At 40.7% G+C, this 15,426-nt stretch overlaps 1 protein-coding gene across 2 annotated transcripts in view; it reads right to left on the reverse strand.

The window, feature by feature from the left end:
- lima1 (LIM domain and actin binding 1) overlaps positions 1 to 13,971 on the reverse strand; it is a 35,917-nt gene extending 21,946 nt beyond the window's left edge. Inside the window, exons 1-3 of one of the 2 annotated variants that reach the window (XM_012957259.3) lie at positions 13,775 to 13,971; positions 5,531 to 5,655; positions 1,208 to 1,253 (exon numbers count right to left, since the gene is read on the reverse strand). In XM_012957259.3, coding sequence (XP_012812713.2) covers positions 1,208 to 1,253; positions 5,531 to 5,646 — 162 coding nt within the window. In that variant the 5' untranslated portion in view covers positions 5,647 to 5,655; positions 13,775 to 13,971. 2 annotated transcript variants of the gene reach the window in all.
- Positions 13,972 to 15,426: the final 1,455 nt, after the last annotated feature.

Below are 15,426 nucleotides of genomic sequence, written 5' to 3' on the forward strand. Positions count from 1 at the left end.
AGTAAGTCATTCAGTGTTTTCCATGGTTTAATAACTTTTTGAATATTTGACTGATGTGAAGTAGGAGGGTACATTTTAATTCTTTATCGCCGATCACCCTTTTACCACAGCTAGGGAAAGTTTCATAGCATTAGGGAACTGTATATTAATAGGTGCAACCTTTGCCCAGGTGTAGAAACCAACAGCAGTCGATGTTTTACTTTTATCATTTAAACCACAGCAGACCAGTAAATTCTGATCTTTGGTTACTACAAGTCTGCAAACACGAGGAAACCTTGTCCATTATTACTAGCAACTAGTTATCAGCTAACATTTAGCAGTCAGCGGCAAACATCTGCTGTGGATAGTTTGGATGTGCTGTGATTTATTACATTGCTCCATACATATTGAAAGCTTCAATAAATGCCTTTTGGCAATAGCATAAGACAGGCCAGTCCAGCCAGTGCCACAACAACTACAAGTCATGTCATTAGGGTGATCATGACCCACTCCTGGTATTTTCAAGACTTTGTTTCATGTTACTCACTTGGCGTGAAGAGGAATTAGGTTGTTGACCATTATCACCATAATGACATGGAGCTAGTTGAGATCTCTGTCAAATGTCAATCCTGGTTAGAACTTAAGAGAATGACTAGGAATTTTAGGGCATGTAATGCAGGTTTTTAAAGTCTCTACCCCCTTTATTAAACAGGAAATGTAAAGCTATATATCTACGCACATCCAGTAAATAAGAATTTAAAGGGATATTTAATTTAAAAGGGATGATTGTGACTAATTCATTTCTGAATGGCTCATTAATAGTTGCCACAGTGCTGGTTTTAATGCTTATGGGGTGCATACAGTAAGACAGAAAAACATAAGGGGGCTTTGCAGGGCCATTACTAGGGGTAGGTAGCAGAGGAACAGTCCTAAAATTTATACTACTGCATTCATGGTAACTGCTCCTCTGGTGCCCACATGCTCTGCACCACTACACATGCACCTATCCCTTGCCTTTGTGCCAAAACACCTTCTCACAACAAATACATGCAATCTTAATAATAATATCAACAGAAAATAATAACACTAGTAAAGCTTATGTAATACATTAACTGCAATTATAATACAATGGGGCACATTTGTGACGACAGTACCCCTTTAAGAAGCAGATTATTCTAAGCAGTGAATTTTGCAATGAACCAAATACTTTTACTCAACAAGTACTCACAGATCTTTTCTTTTCAAAGCTCGACTCTTCAGCAGCTTTCTGATACCTTGGGGAGATAAATCCATCAGTTAAAAAAAAGGCATAATGTTTGGGAGTGGTAGAGGACAATATAATCAAGATGTTACACACAAACAAATTATATATATATATATATTTGTTTGTGTGTAACATCTTGGTTAAGGTCCCAGACCAGGCCCGAAATGTCGATGTGATGTATTTTTATAATGCAATAAATTGAAGTGGACATTAATGGAGTGCGCAGTAATTTCAGTGAGAGATATCCAATACAACTATATGCAGCACTCAGCCATGTGAGTATATATATTACAGCTTTGCAGTGATAGAAATTCAGTCAATTTCAGTAAATTTGTAAGATACTAGGAGAAAATAAAACACAAGCTGAACCTGATTGCAAAGCAGGTGGTCTGATGCAGCTGAGAGAAACTGGACTATATCCTATCTTGCCGACAGAGGTGAAGAAAAATTATGGGTGTAATTTTAAAAATTAATATGTTTTAAGGTATTGTAATGAAACAGTAAACTGTGTTTGAAGCCTTTACTTCCCCTTTAACATAAGGCATTAGAAAGAGCAAGTACACTGCTTGATTCTGTAGCAGTCATGCTTAACCCACATGTCCTATTTTTGGTTATAGTACAGTGTGTCAAATTAATAACAGAACGATTTCATAAAACATTCAAGAAACAATAGTAACAACCAAAATAGAATGCACTCTGAATATAATCTAGAAACACTGCAAAATCCTGGCACATTTAGTATAATTTTGTTTTCATGACATTTTACAACACTTGAGACTTAAAAGGCTACTGCTCAAAAGAGCTGAACTAGATGTTTTGAAGGGTAATCCTTGATGGCAACATGGGCCTGGGGAAATAGCTTGGGGGCAGCCATATTATACTAGATTAGGCAATACCATTAAATATTTGCTATCTGGCAGCCAAAATAAATGAATAAGGGTATTACTAGACATGCAACATGGAATCTTCTCCACTGGCTCTCAAAAAAACACACACACACACGCAGGAGAGGGTGAAACAAATAGGAAAAAAGACAGACAAGAAAATGTGGTGGTGTGGGGGGGTAACAGAGAAGAAGAAAAAAAACAGAGAAGGGGGAAACAGATGCAGGAGCAGTGGATATGAATGGTGTAAAAGAAAAGTAAAGGAAGAGTAAAGGGAGACATGGGGAGTTTAAAAGAAAAAAAAGGTAAAACTGGAAAGGGATTAAAACAGAAAGTTGCTTAGGAACCATAAGGGTTCTGAAAAATAGAAGTGGAAGAGAGGGTAAAGAGATGATCAACGAGGAAGAAGTAGTGATGGCAGAGAAGAATGGAAAACAATACAAATGAAAGGTAAGTAGTTAAGTCATGAGTCAATAGCACACAAGGAGATTCATCACCCACAAGAAATCTGTGCTAGCCTTGGGCAACAAGTCTACTAAAGAATACACCAGAATTGGTGTCAACATACATACATACATTTGAGTTGCATAACCACCAGAAATTGCCTTCTCTTGCATTTTCAGACAGTTACATGATTTACAAGTTTTACTGCCTACACCAGTGCTTATGTATTTTCAGGAGATTTTTACTTAAGGATAGCACACATTTCCCAAGGGGGTCATTTAACAGAGGGCCAGCCCATGGGCTAGATGTGGCCCCCCAAAGGACTTTTATGGCCCCCAGTCCGCTCAAAGGCTCTATAGACTTCACTGTATGTGATTAATTTAAAGTAATTTGTCTAACATACTGTATGAGAAATTGCTGTCTTATCTGCAGGCTGAGAATCAACCTGTGTGACTTAAGCATTAACTATGAAAAAATATTGTTATTTTTTTAGCTAAACAGGGAAATTCAGGCTACATGTTTGGTCCTTTTAACAGAACTAAACCCTAAAAATGAATATGGCTAAAAACGCCAAATTTATATACTAAACTGACTGCACTAGTCAAAAGTTTCAGCATCTGTATAGTTGTAATGATATAGGTCTTTACGGTTGTCACAGGAGCTCCCCATCTTGGAACCTGATACAACTGTACGGGACAGTGCACATGCTCAGTGTGCTCTGGGCAGCTGTTGGGAAGCTGAGCTTAATGGTACAAATTATTGAGCAAAAAATTAGGCCGGCCTGTCATAAAAACTGATGCTACACGTCTGAATCTGAATGAATTACTAATCAGCCTTATACTGTTACATTTATATTCTATATATACACAGTATATTGTGAGTTCGTCCCTAAGCTCAGGTAGGTTGACAGCAGCACAGAGCATGGGCAGTGAATCAGCAGAAAATGATGGGGAGCTACTGGGGCATCTTTGGGGGCACAGATCTTCCCTGCTAAAGGGCTGTGGGTGCCTTGGGCTGGTACAGAAGCACAAAAGTCTGCTAAAAAGCATTTAAACATTAAAAATCCAATATGATTGTTTTCCATCCAATAAGGATTAATTATATCTTAGTTGGGATCAAGTACATGGTACCATTTTATTATAACAGAGAATTTTTTTTTTTAAAAAATTAGAGTAATTTGTTTATAATGGAGTCTATGGGAGACGGCCTTTCCGTAATTCAGAACTTTCTGGATACCTGTACATGTATGGCCAGCTTTATAATCAGAAATCCATTATAATTCATTATGCAGGTGCTTTATTTGTGCACTGGAATCTAATTATTTACCTTAAAAGTGCCAAACATGAAGCAGCTTTAAATTTCCTGCTTAGATAGGGAAATTTGTTTTTGTTTTTTATTATAGGCAAAAAGTATGATGAGCATAAGCCCAATTCCTTGCACTCATGCTGAACACGGGGGTACAGTGCCTTTGACAGCTCTGCTGTTTCATTACAGCAGGTGAGGGTTGAGGTGTTTGCATAGTAGGAGCTGGCTAACTTTCCTGGGAGTGGTAATGCAGGATGCAGCACGCCTGTGTGTACACAGAGACCAGTCTTCCTTATCACTAAAGGAATCTTCCTGCGCACACTCTGCTGTGTTCATATAGGCAGAGCATTCTAGTTTCAATACTGTCACACCACAGTCATTTTAAGAATACATAGGAGGTGAAGGGGAGAAAAGACAATGCCATCAGAATATTTCACAGAGTAAAAAGTAAACAAAATATTTTTTTAAATTTACAAATTCCACAATGTTCACGCAGCTTGCTAACACGAGAACTTCGACAAGCATTATTAAAACCATTAGGGCATGAATGGCAGATGGGGTGTTTTATCGCCTCTGAGTAATCACACTCACCGCAGGTGATAAAATGCACAAAAGTATCTTTGTTTTGCATCCTATGTGCGTTAATGCTGAAAATGCTAATTCTTGAATTCTTGCATGACTACACGACAGGAATGTTTTACCAATGGTAATCCACATAAAGGCTATAGTAAAAGCACACACTGCCACAGATCATACGTGTAATCGTTTGCAGCAGTTTAGGGATGGGGAGCCACAGGGTTGGCTTTTAAAGCTGGGCTTTTGCTCTCCATTCTCTCTCTTACTTCTAGACATGTAGGAGATACATAATGTATAGGGAAAGCTGTGAGCAATAAATATTTAGAAATATATTTCATAAAACTGCTAGAAAAGCTTTGAGCAAAAAACATTTACTCATTCTGAATCCTTCAGGAATGTGTACAGTTAAAAAACAAACAAACCAAAAAAAACAAAACGTTTTTGTTGGGGATAAACTCACTTTTAGGAGCCTGCATTTTATGTGTCATAGCCCCTAAGTATTAGCTATTAAAGCCTTAATTTATTTTTCTTGGGGTATCTACAGATCACACACTTTGGTAATCCTATGCATATAGAGCATGAAGGTGTTCAAAACACACCTGGAATTTGGAAATTGTCTTAACCATTGTATTCATTTTTGGCTAGCGGGGTCAATGACCCCCATGTGAAAGCTGGAAAGATGTAGACAAAAAAAGGCAAATAATTAAAAAACTATAAAAAATAAAGCCGAGTTGCATATTCTATAACATACTAAAAGTCATCTTAAATGTGAACCACCCCTTTAAGTTTTGCAGTTTGTTAGGCTGAGGCAGAAGGACATTCTGAATGTGTCAGAATGCTTACATCCCAAAAATATATTTTATTTCTGGGGTCATTTTACTCTTAGGGGCAGTCATGGTTTTCCCCAGGAAATACACCTAAAGAGAAGGTGCACAAAAGATTTTCAAAAAAAAATCTACTAGCAGGTAGCGTAAACAAATTGTGCAAATCACCAGGCAGTAAAAAAAGTTTCAAAAGTGTCAGTTTATAAAGCAGTTTTAATGGCAATAATAAAATGCAAATTGGTCACGTTACTTACTTGGAAAAAATCTCCATAATGGCTGCATTCTTTGGTTTCACAAGGGACAGTTCCCTTGCAGTGACTCTGACAGACTGGGAGGCCCACTGACCCCTTCTAAAGGGAGATGCATCCATCTTTAAAACCTGGCAAAAAATTATGAATAAGTTATGAATAATCACTCTTAGGAATAATTTAGTTTTCTTGGCACAACAGAACCTTTACTAAATCTGATGCATGACAGACTTCCTCACAAATACCTATGTGAACCACAGAAAGTTTTCCTGGGAAAGGCTGGCCCAATGTTTTCAATACAGAACAAATAAGAAGGACCTGACTTACAACACGCATTGCACATATATATATATATATTTATATCTTTGTATCAAAGAACAACTACGGTCTGTGCAAGTTTAACTATAAATACAACATATGCATGTGTCTTAGGCTTTGTGCACATTGTTCCATAAGTCAACCAGTCACAGAGTATAACTATTATAAGAATTCAATGCAGACCCATGTTGAAATAACTAACACGTGTAAAACACAGAAATTTTGCAGGCCCTACCTGCCTGATGCAACAGCATCACTAAGGCAGTGAAGATTTGTGCCACAAGCCACCCGGGTGTTCCACCTTACCTTTCTCTTGTGTCAGGGCAATAAGGGAATAATTCCCTTTAAATTAACCTGTATTTCTAACATCTAGCTAAAATAAATTCTGCCTAAGTCTGAATAGTGCAGAACACTCCACAGCATATTAGGGATAGACAGCAAGAAAGGAAAGGATTGCAATAGACCAAGTTCTTCTAGGTACTGGCACGCAGAAATTTTGTAGCAGTAAACTTTTTTGGCTGCTGTCATGTACCAGTGATCAATCAATCATGTAGAACAAAGAGATAACAGGAAAAAAATACTTTTTAAAGAGTTAACCCAGCGGAATGGAGAAACAAGAACGCATTTTTTTGGCTGCTACAACTTAGTAATGTTTGTTATGTAGTTCATCCAAGTTATGCGCAATTGCCAGGTACCCTATGGAGTGGCCCCTCATGGCAAGCCCTGCCCTAAGCATTAGCGTGGGTGTTTGCACAGAAGTGCTGTACTTAGTGTTTACTTTCTAATAGCCAATCTGCTGTTAGCAACCAAGGTGAGTCTACAGTTTTATAGACCTGTTATTTCTTTACGTGTTTAAACTGCATGGATAATCTCTATTTCCACCACCCTGTATATTAAGCAGAGACTGAAAGACAAAAAATTATGGCCACCCACAGCATAGTATGCCCAATTAAACATGATAAAATCCCTAGTTGGTGTAGGCACCAGACAGATGCCAGAGTAAACAGAAACACACAATAAGCAGGCATGGGTTTGCCTGCAAGCACTGCCATACATCAAAGCCTTTGCATGTACATTACTGAGAGCCATAAATGGAGACTAGCTCCAATAAAAGAACAACTTTTTGTGGTTGCTCCCTGCATCTGGTTGAGCCAGTCTGCTGAATCACTCATACAAGCGGCCTTCATTTATGCTCACAGGTGCGGAGAGGATATACAGCAAGTACAGGTCAGACTGACTCCTCTGGTATTTCACTGGGATCTGGCCTCCTTTTATGGACACTTTTCTACTGTACTTATCCTAACCACAAGCAAGAGCAGATGTTTGGGAGTGTGTTATGCCCCGGGTCACTTGGTGGGAAGGAATGATATTGTGGTTTATTGTTGTATTGCTAGGTTGTCCTTGTGTAGAACTTCGGCCCTTGGCATACGGGGTTTAACTGGTAAGAAGAAATGAGAGTTGGTACAGGTGTCACTGGTCTACTGCTGCAGCGGGCAAAATGCCCCATGTGACAGGACCCTGAAAATTCCCTACTCACTAAAAATTAAGGATAGAATAAATGCAAGAGGGGCTACACTGACTGGAAAAGCAATCTCAATGGTTGCAGCTTTTCTTCAATGAATATTCTAGAAACCTCCCAGATCTCACATGATCTGCAAAATTTTGATCCTTGCAAGGTAGATAATTAGATTACCAGTGCACAGATAAGCCCCCAGCATAAGGGACACCTCCTTATTTTCCTTGCAAGGACCAAATATGGCGTAACTACGGTTTATAATTGAATGTGTATTGAAGCAGAATTCTTAATGAATCAGATAAAAGTAAGGACTGACCAGACTGGGGATGACTTTCACGTAGTTGGACAGCTTGAAGTATATTACAATATATCATTGTACCCCCACCTAATGGTCTAAAATTTAGTGGCGAGAACAACTTTCCCTTTTTTTGCTGTAGCTACAGGTTCCCCGTTTAGCTTAGAACTATAAATCAACAGATTTTACCCGATTACCTTGTTCACCATTATTTGCTTTACCTGCAGACACATCAATATGTATGTGTTTGCCTTGGCCTGAATCTTTGGCCTTGGACTTCTGTGCACTTTTGCAGCCAGTACTGAACTCCAGTCAGAATAATGATATTGCTTGGTATTGATATTGTTTTTTTTAACAATTGAACCAATTAAAAGATTCCATTTAGCATCTCCAATCATTTGTGCACCCCAAACTTGCTCTATGCTGGTTACCAAAAAGAGACAATGGAGCCGCTGTGTTGTGTGTGCAGCAGGTGAGGAGGAGCTCACTATTATTTCTGTACTGCCAGACAAGGACAGGTGTCTAGCCTCTCGCACACCTTCTTTCCTTTGCTTGTTTGCTTCCTTTTGTAACCTTTGGCTTTCAAGGAACTTTGTATTTGCAGACAGAAGCAAAAAAACGTGATGTACTTTGTGGCAGTTCTACCATACATATTCTTGGTCAATATTTAAGACACCCAACGTTACCAATGCAAATGCATTATTATTCATATAAACTTCCTGCGGATAGTGCCCGGTTTGAAATGTAGCTCAGCCAAACTGGAATGCTATGAATAAAGCTCATTCAGCCTAACCTTTGATTTGCTGTGCCATCGCAATTACATATTTTTTTCAGAAATAAAGGAAAATAAAAGTTTAGTAATACCTTGCTGTACTCTTCTCCATCTGGCGCAGGTACTTCGCCCTATGCCTAATGAATTTATTAAAGGGGTAATATTTGGTACAGGTACGGGGCCCATTATCCAGAAACCTGTTATTCAGAAAGTACCAAATTAGGGGAAGACCATCTTCCCATAGACTTATTTGATTAAAATGGAGTCTAACTTTTAAACATGATTTAAACATGACCTTTTTCTCTGTAATAAAACAGTACATTGCACTCAATCCCAGCTGGGATATAATGAATCCTTATTTGAGGCAAAGCAATCGCATTGGGCTTAATTAATATTTAAATGATTTTTAAGTATAATTAAGGTATGGAGATCCAAATTACAGAAAGGCCCCTTTATCTGGAAAACCCAAGGCCCTGAGCATTCTGGATAACAGGTCCCATACCTGTATAATGTAGACACCCTATATCTAAAACAGTATGCGGTTTATATCTATATTTTGTATTCTTAGTTATTAAAAAAAGAATACCTTTATTCTTTTAGGTTTCTGAATGAATATTTAGTTCTGCAGCTCTCCAGTGTAGAATGTAAAGGGTTAGTCAACTATTAGGACAGATTAGTCACCTGCGATAAATATCTGCTACCGACAACTAATCTCCCTGAAATGCTTTTCCACCAGCAACAAAATGAATCACCAGCGGAAAGGCACACGCATTGCTTTGTTTCTCCAAAGTCATGCAAAGCTTCCTCCTGCAGGCAACTTTGTGCGACTTCAGAAAAAGAAGTGACACATATGCCTTTTCACCGGAGATTCTATCCGTAGGGCATTAGCCTTAGGGTACCACTTACCCTAGCAACCAGGACATGGTTTAAATAGAAAACTGAATGATAAATAGAGAGTTTGATTAGGGGTCAGAATGCTGCCACCAGATCGCAGGTCCCTGACTGTACAGGCAGATAAGAATAGGAATCTTTTTTTCTTCCACTGATTCTGTAAATTCTATTGCTTATTTAATTGCTACTATAGTTGCCCAGTAATTATTGTTTAACAATATCAGGAGAGCAGCCATAAGCCCATCGGCGTTATAATATATGGCAATGACAAGCCATTTGATTTTAGAATATACAATCTGCTAAAAACCTATAGCTGACAGTATTTGTATAAACCTTCAACATTTCCTGAAACACTAACCTAAGGGTAGAAACGATTGTTTGCCCAGCACATTAAAGGCTAAGTACACTTGTTTTAGCCTACTAATCCCAGAAGGAAACTCTGTTAGCTAAATGCAGATAAGATACCTGCCACACTCATCTAGTCATTTCCTACCTATAGGCTGATTTGCTCATCCTGTTCTGAGAGGGGGCAGAATTTGGCCATCCCTTAGAATAAGTTATTTACAGCACGGTGTTATTCTGTAGGAATGAAACATAAAGGACTTTTTTGGGGGGAGAATGCAATGTAGATATTCCAGGCTCAGCTTGCAGGTTTAAACAGCCGAGGAGTCACATAATCTAGCTTTCTCATCACATCTCTTAGGTTTACTATTGGGTTATAATCTCTTTAGTCGCAGACATCAATTCTTTTCACCAAAAGTAAATTTACATGTTTTACAATTCCATGTATTCTATTTTAAACCTTGAATTCTTAAACTTTTATTCAGGACCCAAACTGGCTCCCAGTGACCCTTTAGTAGAGTGTAAATTAATTATCCAATGTAACAGTTAAAATGGAAATACATTGTTCATTGTACATAAAATGTTGGTTCCCCAAGCTGCCTCCCAGATCAATCAATCGTTTGTATAAACACATACTGTACGTTTAAGCAAGAACGTCATTCCTGGGAAGAAACTTTCCATCCTTCACTACTATTACCAAGACATAACTTTCATTCAATTATTGTCTGTCAACTAACAGGCAGAACATTGTCCCATTTGTAATTTTTCAACTACAATTTAAATCTGAATGTTAATTTTAGATTGTTGCATTGTTGCACGTATGATCGATATCTGAACATTCGTCGTACAACAACTAAAATCTGAACACGTATGGCCACTTTTAGATTGCGGCATGGGTTAATTTCCTAAGCTACATAGTGTGCTCCCTGACTCCAACTGCTAGAGCAATGCCTTGGAGAGACAGAACAACAGTACCAAAGCCCAGAACAGTGCTGTTAACAGCTTATACAGGCTGCTGGCATCATGCCTCCAATAGTTTTACAACAAGAACACAGAACCTCACAGAAACATTACACTGGCAGTACAGCTCTACTCCTATTCCCTACAGAGCCCAGCACAGCACTCGAGGGAGAAGACCACCCTATGCAGAAGTCTTGAAAATCTCTCCTCCATGTGGAATTAAGAATACAACATACTGCTCTTACAAATGGCCACAAAACAGGGCAGTTCAGCAACACTCAGGCGCTACTTAAAAGTACTATAATACTATTTTGTTACTAATGGTAGAATGTCTTTCAGATAGAATGCCAAAGTAATAATACTGAACAGCATAAGGCACTTATACTGCCCTCACCCTCCTTTTACTTTATCACTATAACAGACATTAAATGACATGCATATTGGCAAGAAAGAGCAATAAAGAGTAACGGTTTGCAGAGAAAGCTAGTGAAGCTTGTAATCTTCTCCACCAGGTGCCTGTCTTTCAACCAATAAAAATTCAAGTGAAACTCAAAACTGCCTGGGCAGAGAGGGAGCCGCCAAAAGACCCTCTGAGAATAGGCAGTGAATAAAACTCAAGTGTTCAAGCCCAAAACTAGTAAAAGCTAAAGGATATTTTGCATCATACTGCTATTAAGGAAATAGTTTAAGCCCCCACCCAGTCCGGTGCTATATCCTAGCAAACAGGGCAAATTTGCATGCACAGCCCCTCTCCCTCCCTCTGAGGAATGTATCCCAGAAGCATCTGACTAGGAACTCTGACCCATCTAACTCACCATTCTCTTGCATTCTTGGCGTGAGGCTACCATTTCATTAATGCTTAACTTTATTTCATGCTTTGCATAACCTAATGGTTGGCTTGAATTCCAATATCGTCTGAGCACATACCAGATTTGTGTGAAGTAACTTTACAGCTGCTATGGTCACCTTGTCTACCAATCCTGTTAGGGCCTATGCATACCCAAAAAAACTGTATATTTAATATACACTTATAAAAATGCTGTCAGTCTTTTCCTAAGCATTTTAATTTCTAAGCCATTCTTAGGTTGTTAAAGGATTCTTGTATAGGAACACTTCAAAAACAGATGCAGAGGTTGAGCTGTGGATATTGGTCATTTGTGAGATCAGACAGGTTTGAAAATTCAATTTGACAAATATACCTGCCTGCTAAGATCCCATTTACACTAGCAACCAGCAGACTGAATAAAAGAATGGAAGACCAGGGGTCTGACTGGAAGATAAGTAATAGAAAATAAAATAAATAATAAAGACTCAATCTGCTTGGATTATGGGTGTTTCTGACACAAACAGGTTAAAGAGAAAATAAGTTGCTCAAAACTACCAAAAAACACACACAAAAAAAAAAGCAAACAGTAAATTAATTCTAAACTGCATCCTGAAAGAAAACCTATGAGGCAATCACAGTAATATTTTAAAAATGCCAGTAGAACATGCGTGAGAACCTGACAACCCCTCCTACAGATACCATAGGAAGTAAATGCAAGGGATGTGCTCTTTGCATTATAACAATGTCTACTCTTATGTATAAATAAAACTTGAAAAAATAATTAAAACAAATTTGTGCAAAGTTGTTAGAGTTCAAATAAGGGAAAATGATCTACAACCTTTTTACCTATCTGTTTGTGTAATTACAGGTACCCCTGAGTCATAAATAGGGATAGGTTTGAGAGGTAGATGCCTCGGGGTTAATGCAGAAAGGGTGCAGTTCCTAAGCAGTGTCAGGCTGGATGCACTTATATCACTGCCAGAATGAGAAACTTCCCCCGCTGTAGGATATTGCGCATACAGGCAGTTATGTTTAATATATATATATATGTAAGTATTTCATGTCTGGTTGCCAGTCAGTTGTTGACAAAGTACATGAAATGCATTTACAAACACCATGTAAAAAACTGAAAACATTGGAATTGGAACAGCATCAAGATATTTGAATGAAGAATGGTTTTCTTTTCTACACTGTAGCGCTGGTCAATGCTTGATACATACATGTATATTAGCAGACAGGCAGAGAGTTAAAATAAGCAGAATTCAGCCAAGGTGGAAAGTCCAGGGAAAAGAGGAAAATGGGCAGGAGCTGGCATATGGGGAAAGGGGCAAAATGGAACATGGGATTAGGAGTAAAAGAGTAAGAGACTGGCACACAGAGATAGGTCAGGAGAGGGCTAAAATGCTAGGGTAGAGGGGTAAATGGGGCGCTACGGGGCTGGGGGGCGCTATGGGGCTGGGGGGCCAGCAGGGCGCTACGGGGCTGGGGGGCCAGCAGGGCGCTACGGGGCTGGGGGGCCAGCAGGGTGCTATGGGGCCGGGGGGGCGCTATGGGGCTAGGGGGCCAGCGGGGCTCTACGGGCTGGGGGGCCAGCGGGGCCAGCAGAGCGCTACCGGGCTGGGGGTGCTATGGGGCCGGGGGGCGCTATGGGGCTGGGGGCCAGCGGGGCGCTACGGGGGCTGGGGGGCCAGCAGGGCGCTAGCGGGGCTGGGGGGCCAGCAGGGCGCTATGGGGCTGGGGGGCCAGCGGGGCGCTACGGGGCTGGGGGGCCAGCGGGGCGCTACGGGGCTGGGGGGCCAGCAGGGCGCTATGGGGCTGGGGGGCCAGCAGGGCGCTATGGGGCTGGGGGGCCAGGGAGCACCAGTAGCAGGAGCCAGGGCTGTACCACACGCAGCTGAACTAATGGGCCTCACGTGTAACTTCAGTACTTATCAACTATTCAATGAGCTTATTAAATATGAATGCGCTGGATACCGCATCCCCGGCAGCTCCCAAGGCAACTAAAAGCAAATCCAGTCAGTTAACCCCTTAGTAACCCTCCAGCTCCCCACACACAGCTTGGGCCTCATACCGCCCTGAGACAGAGAGGATAGGGACGAGTTATCTATAATGAAACTAGCTGGGCAGCCCCGGGGCGCCTTATACTGCGGGACTACAACTCCCATCAGGCAGAGCTCGCAGCTCGGACTCAGCAGACCCTGACTATACACAAGTCCCCGGGAGTGTCAGTATTGGCATTCGTCTTCCTACATCAATGTTTAACGCGTATCCCCGCTTCCCGGCATCCCCTGCGAAACATCTGACACCTGCTACCACCTGCACCGACTCACCAGCTCTACTGCTCCGGCTCAGATACTTCACTGCAGATGCCGACAAACTTCTTTAACGATGCGACTTTTCTACCTGTATGGCGTACCGCTGCCCAGTTCTCGGTCCAACACTCTCCGACTCTGGAACCTGCTCACCTGCTACCGCCCTACGGCACTCCACCTGCACTCTCCGCCCACTGGGTGACGTCAGCAAGGCGTGCCTTAGGAACGCCAGTTAAATCTATAGTGTTTACAGTGCCGCCTAGAGGTGAATATGCGCCCTTGCACATGATCTTTGCTCTCTGTGCCATAAGTTATCGGCGCTGACCTAATAGATAACTCCCCAGAGAGGGAATTCCTATAGAGCAGAGCTCCCCAACCTTTTTCTACCCATGAGCCACATTTTAAGGGGTGCTTGACCTATGAATTAACTTTTAGTTTGTTATAGACTGTCATTTTATTGGCAACTTTGCAATTAGCCTTCATTATTTATTTTTAACAGTTTTTGAAATATTTGTCTTGGACATCTTACCAGCTTTGAAATGGGAGTTACTGACACAAAAACCCATTTAAATTCTAACTGCAGCCTGGTTTCTAAGGTAAACAAGTCCCTAGCAACCAGATAGCTGCTAAATAAACAAACTGGAGAGCTGCTGAAGAAAAAGTGAAATAACCAAAAAACCAAAAGAAATAGAAGATAAAGGTTCATATTGTTTCAGAATATGAATGTCTGTCATATTAACAGTTAATTTAAAGGTGAACAACCCTTTAAATAAAAAGGAGGGGAGCAACAGAAGCATGAAAAAAGTTCCTAGGGAGTGCCTAATAGGGGCTGTGGTTATTTGGTAGCCCCATGTAGACTGGCAGCCTACAGAAGGGCCTGTTAAGCAGTACACATGGTCTGTATGCCCCAAAAACTTGCCTCCAAATCAGTAATTTAAATTAAAGAAAATTAATAAATTAAATAACGGCCTGCTTTGAGGCCATTGGGAGCAACATCAAAGGGGTTGGCGGGCAACATGTTTCCCCCTAGCCACTGGTTGGGAATTATTGCCATAGAGGAAGTGGTTTCTAGTGCAGGGATGCCCAACCCCACCTTTTTTATAAAAAAAAGTTGGGGAGCAACACAATCATACAAAAGTTCCAGGGGTGCCAAATAAGGGCATTGGCTATGTACTAGTACTGTATACTAGAACTTGTCTAAAGGAAGCACATCTGGTTTTATGCAACCAAAGCTTGCCGGGCCCCCCTGCAAAATAAATATTCAAAGGGGGAAAGTCCCTCCTCCCCTACCCCCCCCTCCCGGCTGCTCACGCTGCACCTCCAAAGCTGTATCACGTCATGTCGCTATTTTAAAAAAAAAAGACAGGAGAAGAGCAAGGGAGGAGGGATTGCAATACAGCAGACCCTGCAATCTGGAACCCCCTGTTGCTCTGGCCCCCCTCAGTTTCGGCACTGCCTCCAAGACACTGCTTTTTTTTTTTATAGTTTTACCCCTGTTTCTTGGGGAAATGCCATTCACCATGAGGATTTAGGGTGGTAGCTACATTTGCCAACTCCTATTGATCAGCAATTAGCATGGCCCAGCAGCTTGCATATATCTGAAGCACCCAGTGAGACATCACCAAGCGTAAAGGGGTCATGCTTTGTCTGCCTTGGTTCTTATCTTTCAC

The sequence above is a fragment of the Xenopus tropicalis genome, chromosome 2 (assembly GCF_000004195.4).
Source record: "Xenopus tropicalis strain Nigerian chromosome 2, UCB_Xtro_10.0, whole genome shotgun sequence".
Classification (NCBI taxonomy): domain Eukaryota; kingdom Metazoa; phylum Chordata; class Amphibia; order Anura; family Pipidae; genus Xenopus; species Xenopus tropicalis.